This window comes from Triticum aestivum, chromosome 7B, assembly GCF_018294505.1.
Source record: "Triticum aestivum cultivar Chinese Spring chromosome 7B, IWGSC CS RefSeq v2.1, whole genome shotgun sequence".
NCBI classification, from domain to species: Eukaryota; Viridiplantae; Streptophyta; class Magnoliopsida; order Poales; family Poaceae; genus Triticum; species Triticum aestivum.
Window position 1 is genome coordinate 293,140,308 of NC_057813.1, and position 13,664 is coordinate 293,153,971.

Genomic DNA, 13,664 nt, shown 5'->3' on the forward strand with positions numbered 1-13,664 from the left:
ATCTTTTTGGGATGTTTATTGTATTGGTTAAATGAGGAGCTGAGTTTTTTGTCTGCAAATGAGTGAGTGATCGCCATAGCAAAAGAGCCGAGTTTTTTGTCTGCAGTAATGCTCCCTACAAAAAGACATAGCCACATATCGCTCAAACGGATTCTTTTTTTTAACAGCAAACAATCCAGTAGGGTGGGATCTGCGCCACCAAGAATTTAGTGTCACGAAACTGTTACAATGCAGAGACGTGCAAAGAAAGACAAACCAAAGAAAATAACAGCAACATCTTGCTCATCTATAAGTAGTATAGGAGAGCTGTTGACGGATGCCTTTATTCTTTCGTCCTGGGTTTTGTCGGAAGTTACCAGCACTCATGGGCTGACATTGTCCTGCATATGAGATTGCAGAGAGGAAGGGGACAAGAAAAGGGCAGGAGCATGTTTGTTTCGCCTGTTCGTGAAGGGTTTGCATGTCATCCTAGATTAAGAGGATTCCATATATTAATGTAAAAGCAGCAGGTGACAACTGTGGCGACTGCAGAGCAAGTTACTCATGCTCCATCACTAAAACACAAGTATTTTACAGTATTACACTACTATTGTCACATTAACATTCTATTCAAACTGTTGCCAGGAGAGGGGGGAAACTAAGCATACCAAAATCTGATTTCTCCAGTAATTTTACATGTCTTGTCTAGCCGCAACCAAAGAAACTGAAATAATGGGGCAAGGGTTCCTGCAATCAACAAATCAACATAGTTACCTCTTTGAACGACGTCTTCTATGGAATCTTATCATGCCATGAGTTATATGAGAACGTCCTAAGATCTAGGTTATGAAGCAGGCTAACAATGAATGGTAGCATGGAAGTGACAGAAACACTCAAAGATATTAAGAATCACAATCCTTCAAACACAACAAACAGAATGTCCCCAACCAAAAGGAAGCAGTATTTGATGAACAATATTGCTACGAAGCATGTATATGCACGGAAGCAGTATTTGATGAACTGATATTGCTACAAAGCATGTATATTGCATGTAAATCAACTATCAACTAAGAGTGAAATAATGAAGGAGTATCACATTCAGCGTTATTGTCTAGCTCCTCTAGGTCACGTATAATAAAAATATAACCACAGCTGAATGTGTATTAGAATACAGGACAAATTACGGTCTCAGTTCCTTTTATAGGAGGCAAAAAATATGGTCTCAAGGTCAGGGTTATATGGTATGTTCTCCAAATCATTTTTTGCATTTTTGGTCGCAGCATGAAATTGCACAGATACTCACCAGCTAGGCCCACCTAAGAAATATTACTGGGGCCAGATCGACACTTGGAATGGACAATAGGCCCCAAATGCGACCTTTGGAGACCAACAATATTACCATCAGGTGCATTCATGTAAACTGCACCTTTGTACATCCACTCTTCAGTTTCATCGCTGTAGAAATCCTCAAATGGCTCTTGACATAAAGCACATGTTGTTTGGTTTTCATCGGCAGGAACAGCCATTTCTTTCTCTTCATTTCTGTCAGGGATTGGTTCCGTGAGCTCGAAAGAAGGAACACCATCATTTCCTACTGTTTCTGCTGCTCTAAACCATTCCCCCACTGTGACAAAATATTTACGTGAAGATTGCTTGCGATTTTTGGAATTTCTGTTTTTCGTAACATGCCAATCCATATGAGCACGGTGCTCTTCCTGGCATTTAAAACGAAGTCCACACGTTTTGCATTGCCTGTGGAGATCCTGATACAGAGCATTAATGACAGACTCATTCCACACCTTGAGGTCTACATTGAAGTCAACTCCAACAGAGTCCTAAATGAATACATATACAATAAAAATCATTGAATTAACTGCATAACAAAATAATATTAGATAGCTGTAACGTAATAAGATGCACACATGCATGAGAAGTACCTGAGGTTGACTAGAAGGCTCCAGTGTAATTACACCATGATTCATAAGGTTACTTAAAATTCCAGAGAAATATGTTGTAGGCCCACCAACTTGTGATGAAGATGGACCCATCTGCAACGAAGCAGGAGGTAGGCCACGATGTAATGGTGGCAGAGCAAAACTAGACACTGAAGACACACCATAGGGTTGCACAGTAGGTGTTACAGAAAAGGTGTTCGGTAGAGGTGTAACTGGTGGTACTGCTGCACTACCTCCTTGTCCTTGGAATCGATTTTGGGGGGGAGCTATAGGCATGCTGGGGGCAAAGCTTCTAAATGTCTCCGGAGGATGGGAATGGGAATGAGGATGAAACTGTGGCACATCATGAGGCTGAGATTGATTTCCAAAATTTGTACCTTGATTTTGTTGACTCGATGACAACAAATCTGGGTGCTGGTATGGTGGTTGAGCTAAGTTACCGGTACTTACAGTTTTCCGATCCAATGCATCATATAGATGCCGAGGAACAAATACAGATGAATTGACTCCATGCCTGATAAATGGCCTAACTTCAAGACTATCTGTTGCACCTCTAATATCTTTTGTATTATGTGGTGGTTGACTATGATGATGAAGAGGCCATTCTATGGGAGCAGGAGCAGGCGAGGACCTATTAGTCAAGGGTAAGTCTACATGCATAGCATCATATGGACCACCAGTGGCCAACATCTTGACAGGCATTTCAACATCAGTGGGCAGTGCCGACCTATTCAGTGTTGATGAAGGTTGAGGTGCTTGTATTCGCAAAGGCAGGCCATTAGTCTGCTGCCACGGTGGAGCTGACATAGCAAGAATTCTTCCAGGATCAAGGGTATTCTCAGAACTATGGTACTCTGAAATAGCTCCATTGTGGAGACCAAAATTGCCTGGATATCTCCTACTAGTGGCTATGTCAACATGCTGCAAAAAAGACCAACGCTAAGTCAACAGGTAGTAAAGTGGGTCCACATCAATACAACATTAGCTTATAAGTTGAACTGATAAAGGATTAAATATTGAGAAGTTGCATTTAAACATTATGGCAATGGAGTAATATATATTCCAGGACTGCACCATCCTTGCTACTGGTTTCTCTGAAGTCAAAACTGAACACTGTCCAAGAGAATCAAATGAGGTAGCCCATGAGATTGCTAAAAGTCGTTTCCTTTCTCTTGAAACTAGTGTTTGGGATGAAGACCCTACTGGTTGTACTATGCCCATGATGATAAACGACATAACTCCATTTGAGAAGCAATAAAGATAGCCACAAGGCATTCCATCAAAAAAGAAGTGCACTATTCAGAATTCAAACTTCAGAACACTACTTTGGAATCTACTACGCATGGTGTATGCACTCCTGAGTGTTATAGAAACTTGTTGGCAGACAGAATATATGCATTTCCATAGCATTCAAGTTCCAAAACCCAAATGAAGAAGTGCTGAAGAAGTGGAAAGTCTGTTTTGTTCAAGTGATCCCTAACATCGTATGCAGGTAATGAAGATGCATTTGGACAAATATGTAGCCCATCAAAAGGAAAAGAATCACCATGAAAGAAAACATATAAGCCATACGAGACAGATACCCTTTTCAGTCATTAAGTGTAACAACAATATCTTTGTACATAATTAGATTAGCTGCCAGAAATCTATGATTTGTTGCAAAGAATACTTCCACAAAACATAACTGTATAATTAATCAAATTTACAAACACACTATAATAAAAATTGCTGATCTAGGTTGTATAAAATTGTCATCATGATAAAGTGGAAAAAAATATATATCAAAGCAGGGGTTAAAAGATCAATAGAAGAAAAATCATCGAAAAAGGAGAAGTGATAGAAAGTATGAGAAGTGTTGTGTCAATGTTACTATTCATCGTAATAAAAAAAAGGTAAGACAAGCGTACACCAGTCCTGTCTTCGAGATTTAGTGCTGGTCGAGGAGCCTGGCTTCGCCAGCTGCGCATCCCTATATCAGAATCCAGCTGCCCAGTGTTTGGCCCAGGAAATCCAGCTCTCAAGGTTTCAGAGGAAGGTAAAGACGGAATGTTGTTTCGATTTTGGGACAAAGTTGGACGCATATCCTCCCAAGTATACTCCTCTTCCTCTGAAGTGAGCCATTTTTGTGCACTGGATCTACTTGCCATGCCATTTGATTCTAGCCGTTGCATCTTGGGAAGCCTATCATCAGCATCATTGCCTTGAGAATTTCCGTAGGCATCAATAAGTTCTCTTGCACTTTGTTTCCTATATTCTTCATCAAGCGTGCTCATCGAAGGTCGTTGTGCACTATCCTCAAAAGCACGTTGCCGTTCAAACCAACCATTTCTATCAGGCAATCTTCTAGGATCATGCCCCAATACAGAATGAGACAGCCGCGGCATCTCTAGTGGTCTTTTTGGGGATGCATTCCTAGGGAGCACATCAGGAGGTGGTGATCTGGACATATCTCTTCTTATCAATCCAATACGTGATTGAAATGTTTCTTGTTGATCAGGATTTTCAGTATACGGTATCATAGATCTCTGTCCATATGATTCCAGGAAAGATTATAAGCAACACTTGCGTTATAAGTAGAAATGACATGCTACATTGTAAGTTATAAAACTGAAAGGGTCAAATGCATTCTGAAATATATGGATACCATTTCATCTAAATAAATCTGAAGGACCTTGCATTCTCTTGATGGAAGACATCTAGCTAATACTGAAAGTGAGCTGTATCAACCCAGCAACAAGAAATGGTAATAGGCTAGGAGCTATCAGAACTTCAGATGACCTAGAACAGAGGAAGAGTTTACAAATAGAAATAGCACATGATTGTCATCTCAAATAAATGTATTAGCCCCTAGGAAAATCTATAAAAGAAACAGTCTCCTTGTGTCTACCAATGAAGGAGCACAATCAGACTACTGCCGGGTCAGTAAGCAGTATGTACGTAACTAGCCTAAAGCAGGTATTCTGCTAGACTACTAAAAATGAAAAAAAAAAAGATATACCAGCACACCAAGATGCTGTCATCAGGGTTAGCCTGCTCCTAGCCCTTGGGAGTTGGAGCCACAACTGCGCTCAGACAAGCTCCTCCCAGCTGCCAGCAATGGCCCTCGTCAATATTTGTTGTGACCCAAATCATGATTTGCATTCTGGTGCATGTTTGTTAGGAGGTTTTTTGTACTTATCATTATTGTGAAGAGATCACCAAGGGAGATTGAACTAGGAGGTGAGAGATCAAATGTAGCACCCACCGCAATCGTCACCAACTCAAATACTTCCAGTGGTATCAGGAAAGTAACATCATACCTTTAGCCCATCGACATCACCATGGATCCTACGCCAACACCCGAAATGCCAATTGGACCAAAATGATTAGAGCACGGGCCCGGCCCATGGAATCCGAGGTGAATTCACTCCTCTTCGAATTTCCTATGCCTTCCCATGAGACATGGTTACTACCTACAACTGGGACTCTATGCATACTCAGGTACCAAGGAATTGACCATGAAGAAGCGAGGGGAGAAGGCCAAGTCATAGTGGAGGAGAAGCGAGGAGACAAGGAAGAAATGCAGCCGAAGCTATAGCGGCCGGCCGGCCGAACGACTGCAGCCTCCAACGCGGACGTCCGACATGACCCGGGACAATCCAGCTTCCAGCCCGAACGTCCGGCTCCTAGAGATCGCTCCATGCCCGACCGCACCAGCTGGAGCAACGCCTGCATCAGCGGACAGACTATCCGCCATCCAACCCCTGCCTGCGTGCAACTCAAGCCAAGAGGTCATGTACCCCTCTCCTACCACCCTCCTTTGCCCCTACACTATATACTGTACCCTGGACTCCCATTAGGGTTAGCAAAGCATATAGCTAGACCTTGAGAGAGCTTTGGTCATCATATCTCCTCCTAGCCTCCCAAGGCATCCTAAGGGAGAAGGATTCACCAATTGGAGCACCAAGGCCTCCTTTCCCACTAGGATTTGGAGAAGAACGTCTCTCAAGGCCCCACCTATCTTAGATGTTTTGGAAGAGCTTTTACTTCCTACTTGTTGCTTGTGGATCTATGTGTATCTTTGTTTGGGTGTTTGGAAAGCACATGTGTGATGAAACTTGTTCAATCTAGTTTATCCTCTTGTGTTTCTTGAGCTATTTGTGTTTTCTCTCCTTGTTGTGAAGATTGAGCATCAAATATGGCTTTGCCCCACATCATATGCTCTCCTACGCAAGAACTTGGAATGATGAGACTGTATGTGGGGTGCTTGACTGCTTGTAATGCTTTGCTTATGACCTTGATGACTCGGTTTACACTGTTATGCTACCAAAATTTATAATATTGTAAGTTGGAAGCCCCAACATACTCGGTTATGTAGACAAGGCAGGTGATATGTTGCATACCTAAAAAGGGTGAAAAATGCAAAAGGTCCGACTTGCAAGTTGCTACCACCAAGTACTCCGCTACTGACAATACGATTTAATTTGTGCAATTATTTACGGATGAAAGCATGGAAGCACTACCAACTACTCAAAATGAGAAGAGTACAACTTCTCTAGTTCATACACAGAGAACGGCTCCTAGGTTTGGAAGCTAGACTAGGAGCAGGACACAAAGGAAAAGATATGACAAAAGGAGCAAAAGGGCAGATGGAATACTGAATACCTGGAGCTTTGAAGAAGTGGAAGGAAATCCCCGCAAACTATTTGTTGTTAACCCATTAATATGATCCTCCACCACGTCAAGCATTTGCCTGCCTCGAGTTGCTAGCTGATCCACCTGATTATTAAAAGTTACTGACTTCAACAATTTTAATTTTGATCTGCAACAGGCCTCAAAGGTTGCCAGCCACAGAGGATAACAAGACCATTCTTGAATTCCAAAAAATACACCCAACTATTGGCCATTATTGAACTGTCCCATTTAACGGATATAACAATATTCCTACCTTGGTACCGTTCTTGAGTTGGTGTTGCGCTTCTAGATACTCTGGATTTACATGGATGCCATGAGATGGCCTAGGAGATAACGACTCTGACTGTCGCGGAATAGTCGTTGTGGCAGGACACTTATTCTCTGAAGGAGAAAACTGAAGCTCATCCTCGATCCCTTGAAGGACAGAAGAAGGGAACACTTGCGACCAGGTACGGAAGAGGTGTCGCATTGCAGGATGCTGTTTGGGATGAACTTCCCTGTATGCAAAACAAAATACCTTCTGCAATCGAGTGGCAAAGTCCTCTACATATTCTCGTCCTATGTTCTTCACGATACTATCTAGCAGATACAAAGATGGCAATTTCTGCTCGACTGGCACCTGCAAGAACATTGCAGAATGATGCCTATCATGCAAACAAACCTTAGGTGTAGAGATAATTGATAGAAGCAAGCATGTAAAATAAAAATTCTACCAGGATTAACTCTCATATTTTTCCATCTATAAATGCATAATGCCCTCTTCAGAAAAGAAAAAGGAAACATTGTTCTATCACCAAACATAAATAGACAAAATCATATCTGCCAAGTAACATCTAAGTGGTTCACATCCAATCCAGTAATCCCCATAGTTCTAAAATACTATTCCCTAACACTTCCACTTCAGGCTGCAATCCTATTTTACAAGTTGACAACAGGACATCTGAACAGAATAAAGTATCCCAGAAAACCAGCTTTCATCATAACTAACTGTCTCCACTGCTAATTTTATTCAGTTTCACCCTCTCAAAAGTTCCTAGCCAAAATAGCAGTTGCCGTATCTGGCAACCAAAATATGCAACCACAATGCCTATGCACAAGGTGGGTTTCAACCACATTACCAATTATGCACCCTATATCAGAAAAATAATAATACAGTATTAAGAATAGACAGAGCAAATTAGATCACAGTGTATACAACTCAAATTGCATTTATTTGTTTCAAAACTCCTAAATCCAAGTCACTGTGATTACTAAATTCTAGCTGTCGAATTTGTAACCAGCAACGTATCTAAAAACAGTAACTCTGAGATTGCACACTACATGAGCACCAACGCATCTAAATGTTTCGCATGAAAATGCAGTGAACACACTATTCTAGGGACAAAGGGTGTGTAAAGGACATCAAGCCCAAACTTCAACAGTAGTTTCACGAAACTTCTCAACTTTGAGCAAACCCTAGCACCAGCGGAAATCTACAAGTAAGCATCGGCCGAATAAGCACAGCAAGCAGCTCCTCATGCAAACATAGCCCTCAAATCCCAAGCCTTTCTTTCTCAAAATACAACATGACCGCCCTCGGGAAAAGCATGGAAGGGAGAGCAACCACCTCAAGGATGCGGGCGCAGATGGCGTCGGCGATGCCCCTGGCGGCGAGCGCGGCGTGCTGGCCCGCGATGATGGTAAGCTCGGTGATGATGGGCTTGCAGTTGAAGGTGAGCTCGGCGAGGGCCTCCTTGTAGACGCCCACCACCGCGGCCGCCCCCGGCTCCTCTCCCGCCTCCTCCCGCAGCCGCGCGCGGAACCGCTCCACGACCTGGCCCACGACTGGGGCCGCCGCAGCGGCGGAGGCCATAGGGAGATCTAGGGTTTCGGGGGAAAGGGCGGCGCGGGCTAGGGTTTGGGAAGATGGCGACGAGGAGGAGGCATGCGGAAGCGAAGCAAAGCCAAGCCAAGCCGGAAGGAGTTGGGATTGATTTGGGATTTGTAACACGGGAAGATCGTGTGATCCTTTTCCCGATCGTCTTCGACCTGCCGTAATTTAATCCCCGAGTAAGAGCAATGTTTGCTCCCAAGCAAGCCCTACCAAAAGTTTTGGAAATAAGGGCGTGATCATTTTTTTGGCGAATTGATGATCTCTATTTTCAGTATTAAATAAAAAAGAATTAAACGCCGTGATGGCTCAATCTACCAATCTCCCCCCTTATCATGATGGCTCAACCGATCGATCCTCCCCCCACCCCCGCGCGAAAATCTGCCACGTACGCACAAGGGCACAACTCGAGAAAGAGGAAACTTCATCAACTTATGCACACACTTCCGAATCTTGCCTCAACCCCTCAGCCTCGATCCTATCTCTCTTCTAAAATTTATTGTCGCCAATGTGCTCCCACCCGATCCCATCGCCCTCCCAAAATTTATTGATGTCGTTGTGCTCCCAGCCGACTCCACTCGCGTCTTACGTACGACATCGTCCATGGCGGCCATGGAGACCATGGCGACGGAGAAGTAGTCATCATTCAGCACCGTCGTCGCCTACTTGCAGGGGGAGCCCGTCCACAACCTTTGTAATGACCCGAGACCGACGCTTCATATGCCTTCCATGTTTTCGTGTTAGCCGCATTAATTGTTTGCTTGTTGCATTTCATCATGGCATCATGGCATTGCATATGCATGTTTTCATAAAACATGCATCCGTTCATAGTTGTCGTTTCTCCCCGTTGTTGTCGTTGACCGTTCTGAGACCAACCACACACTTGCACGCGGTCGCGCCATCATTAAAAATTATTTCCTAAGTGAGAATAAAACATTCTCGAAATGAGTTGAAAGTTGGCGTGCGGTCTTGTTATTTTATAGGTAGACCGTCTGCCAAATTTAGTCGCATTCGGAGGTCGTTTCATACCCCAAACCTTAAACTATAGCGGCATTGTAGCCGGTTTAATTGTTGGACATTTTTTCAATAGAACCTGTGTCGGGCCACCCAATTACCTCTATTCTTAGTCCGAGGCCTCCCACACTGCCATTCTATACAACCCATCTAACCCACCATCACTACTCCTCGTCTGAAGCCGTCCGATCGAGATGGAACGGCCCCAAAACACCCCAAAACCCAAACCCTAGCCAAACCTGCTATAAATGGAAGGCCTAACCCTTCCATTTTTGAAACCCTATTCCACCTACCTGCAGCCGCCGCCGCCCTCCTGGATTCCGCACCGCCCAACTCCTTCGCCACCACTTGGCGTCTCCCACGCGCCCATGTCTCCCTCTCAGTCATGGAGCCCGCTGAAGCCCATCCGGGGCCCGCCAAGCCCGCGCACCGCCCGTACGCCGTTCTAGCCACCCGAGCGCCCGACCACTTCTCTCGATCCCGATCTGGATCATGAGAAGAGCTCCCGATCGAGCCCCTCTGTCGCCTCGTTCGCACCGGGGCGTTGCCAGCTTGCCGGACCACCGCCTCCGTCGCGCGCTCCCCTGTTGCTTGCTATGTCCATCTCTCCTTTTCTTCTTCATTCTGTCTCCTCAAGACCTCTCCCTCTCTCTCTCTGTAACTCGCAGCAACAGGAGACTAGCATGGATGAAGGAAATATGCCCTAAAGGCAATAATAAAGTTGTTATTTATATTTCCCTATATCATGATAAATATTTATTATTCATGCTAGAATTGTATTAACCGTAAACTTAGTACATGTGTGAATACATAGACAAACAGAGTGTCACTAGTATGCCTCTACTTGACTAGCTCATTGATCAAAGATGGTTAAAGTTTCCTAGTCATTGACATGAGTTGTCATTTGATGAACGGGATCACATCATTAGAGAATGATGTGATTGACTTGACCCATCCGTTAGCTTAGCACTATGATCGTTTAGTTTGTTGCTATTGATTTCTTCATAACTTATACATGTTCCTATGACTATGAGATTATGCAACTCCCGAATACCGGAGGAACACTTAGTGTGCTATCAAACGTCACAACGTAGCTGGTTGATTATAAAGATGCTCTGCAGGTGTCTCCGATGATGTTTGTTGGGTTGGTATAGATCGAGATTAGGATTTGTCACTCCGTGTTTCGGAGAGGTATCTCTGGGCCCTCTCGGTGATGCACATCACTATAAGCCTTGCAAGCAATGTGACTAATGAGTTAGTTGCGGAATGATGCATTACGGAATGAGTAAAGAGACTTGCCGGTAACGAGATTGAACTAGGTATTAAGATACCGACGATTGAATCTCGGGCAAGTAACATACCGATGACAAAGGGAACAACGTATGTTGCTATGCGGTTTAACCGATAAAGATCTTCGTAGAATATGTAGGAACCAACATGAGCATCCAGGTTTCACTATTGGTTATTGACCGGAAGTGAGTCTCAGTCATGTCTACATAGTTCTTAAACCCGTAGGGTCCACAGGCTTAATGTTCGATGACGATCGGTATTATGAGTTTATGTGTTTTGATGTACTGAAGGTTGTTTGGAGTCCCGGATGTGATCACGGACACGACGAGGAGTCTCGAAATGGTCGAGACATAAAGATTGATATATTGGAAGGCTATGTTTGGACACCGGAAAGGTTCCGAGTGGTTCGGGCATTTTTCCGGAGTACCGGGAGGTTACCGGACCCCCCTGGGGAGTTAATGGGCCTTAATGGGCCATGGTGGAAGAGAGGAGGAGGAGGCCAAGGTGCCCCCCCAAGCCCAATCTGAATTGGGAGGGGGCCGGCCCCCCTTTCTGTAACATCCCAAATTTTCAATTTGGAATGTTATACATAGGTCATCATATGCATATCATATTTTATTTGCATTTTGGTTTTGATCCTAAAAATTCTAAGCAACTCAAGGGCCCACAGAGAGAGAGTTGGGGATTTCATTTATTTTCATATTTGAATTTTCTCAAATTTGAAAAGAGGAGCATTTTGGTTCTAATGTTTTTCTCTCCGAATATTTCCAATATTAAAATAAAAGAGAGGAGATAAAATGACTTCTCCAAAATAAAAGAAATATTGGAGGAAAATGTTAAAATCAAATAAATATTTTATTTGGATTTTAATTGCTATTTTATTTGAATTAGAAAAATATGCATTTTCAAAATTGCATTCTTAGGCTAGAAAAATGTTCACTATGTTCTAAATATTCTATTTAGACGGTGAAATTGTTTTTGGCATTTTCAGAAAAAAAATTATATTTAATTAGGATTTTTTTTGTTTCGGCAGAATTTGTAAAAAAAACTCTTCGCCGCCCGACTGGGCCGAAGGCCCAGCCGAGCCGGGCCGCGCCCGCGCCGCCGCCCCCTCGCCCCCACATCGCCCCGCCGCCGCCAGCGCCGTCGCCTGTCGCCGCCGCTTGCGCCCCACCCCGCCGCCCGCACCGACGCCCCGCCGCCTTGCTGTGTCGCGCCACCGCTGGAGCCGCCACCCGTCGCCGCCGTTGACTTCGTCATCGCCGTTTTTTCTGGTTTTAGGTATAAACCGTTCGGTTTTGAAAACCCTAGTTCGTTTTTTTTATTAGATCGGTTTTCTCGGTTTAGATCTAATCTGCGAACGTTCATTCATTAGTTCGTTTTAACGAATGAATTTTTTCATTTATCTCTGTTTTAGTGGGCGTTCGTCCGATATTTTTTCTTTTTATTTTATTTTTTTCAACAGGGACCCATCCGCGATTATTTTTATCACAGATCAGCCCCTGATCTTCAAACCCCCGCAACTTTTTAACCGTTCGTCCAAATCCAGTTAAACCAACGCCAAAATCTTTGTCTCGAGCCCCTATTTCTAGTTAATCAATTTGAACAGGATTTTGACAAATTAAAATTTGGTTTCAAGCAGATTTGAATTCAAACTTCTTTTGATCGTAGTTTGAGTTTCGTAGCTCTGATTCAATTGATTCTTTTTGCAAATCGAAGTTCTTTAGTTGAACTTTCAGATTGGATCTTCTTATTTGAGTTTTACCCGTGCATCTATTGATGTAAGGTGGAACCCTATGTGCGCGATCTTTCACGTTTGGAGTGGATCCTACGGGGAATCACGAAGAACATGCGGAAGAACTAGAGGGAAAAACACGGGGAGAACGAGAGAAACACTCAACCGACAAGTAATCAATCACACGAATGCTAGATCACCGACAACAAAGAGTAACATATGATTCACAATCAACAAAGATAAGGATACAAAGGAACAGTTCTTCTCCGTACGGAGGTCTTGATGGTCTTCCCTAGAAAGGGGTCTTGAATCCGCTTGGGGGATATTCTCCGAAGAGGTCCCGAGCTTCGAGGAGAAGTAACCAAGTGGATGAGCAAGGCTCTCACACAAAATATGAGCTAAACCTATGCTAACCCTAGATAGGAGGTGGGAGAGGCCTATTTATAGTCTTAGTGCAAATAGAAGTCAAAGTGAACGGGTACAAGGGCTCCAGCCCGCGGCCGCGGTCACTCAGGTGTCGGACGTCCGGAAGACGTCGGACGTCCGGAGGCTCGGGACGGTCCGGACATCCGGCAGGGCTCGGACGTCCATAGATTTGGCTCTGTCTTGGGTGCGTCGGACGTCCGGAGAGGGTCGGTCGTCCGGAGCTTCTGGATGGACCGGACGTCCGTAGGCTGTCGGTCGTCCGTAGTTTTGGCTCGGGTGCTTGTCGCCCGGTCGTCCGGGGCGTCTCGGACTTCCGTAGATTTGGTTCGGGTGGCCAGGTACCGGACGTCCGGAGAGCTCGGTCGTCCGTGTCCTGGGACTCGTCGGACGTCCGGACTTGGTCGGTCGTCCGACACCTGAAGCTTCCACGACAGCTCTTCTTCTTGTCCCTCATGCTTGGGGTCCTCGCCGTCTTGGCTCTTGTATGTGGCTGTTCCGTGGCTCGCCTCCAAGCACCTGATCACACAGAGAGTTTCTGAATGAGGCAGTAGCCATGTCTCGTGAGTAGGAAGAGGAAGTTCAGAGAGGAGCGAATTCACCTTATCTTCAATAGCCTTAGCTCGGGCTCGTGTCATGGGTCCAAATGGTCTTGAGGGAGATGTAGGCACGTCCATGGGGATGAGCGAGGGATGCTCCGCATCATCTCCCCCCCCCCTTGGGA

General features: G+C 44.5%; 1 protein-coding gene across 2 annotated transcripts; it reads right to left on the reverse strand.

Annotated features, from left to right (window-relative positions):
- Positions 1-463: 463 nt before the first annotated feature.
- LOC123160793 (polyadenylation and cleavage factor homolog 4) lies at positions 464-8,658 on the reverse strand. 2 transcript variants are annotated; one of them, XM_044578626.1, is made up of 7 exons: positions 8,215-8,656; positions 6,862-7,227; positions 6,579-6,692; positions 3,842-4,459; positions 1,917-2,855; positions 1,283-1,814; positions 464-726 (listed from the first exon to the last, which is right to left on the reverse strand). In XM_044578626.1, exons 1-6 carry the CDS (start codon positions 8,458-8,460, stop codon positions 1,296-1,298), a joined length of 2,802 nt encoding a protein of 933 aa, XP_044434561.1. In that variant the 5' UTR covers positions 8,461-8,656; the 3' UTR covers positions 464-726; positions 1,283-1,295. The 2 variants fall into 2 exon arrangements, with proteins under 2 accessions (XP_044434561.1, XP_044434562.1); XM_044578627.1 differs by lacking the exon at positions 3,842-4,459 and having other exon boundaries at positions 8,215-8,658.
- Positions 8,659-13,664: the final 5,006 nt, after the last annotated feature.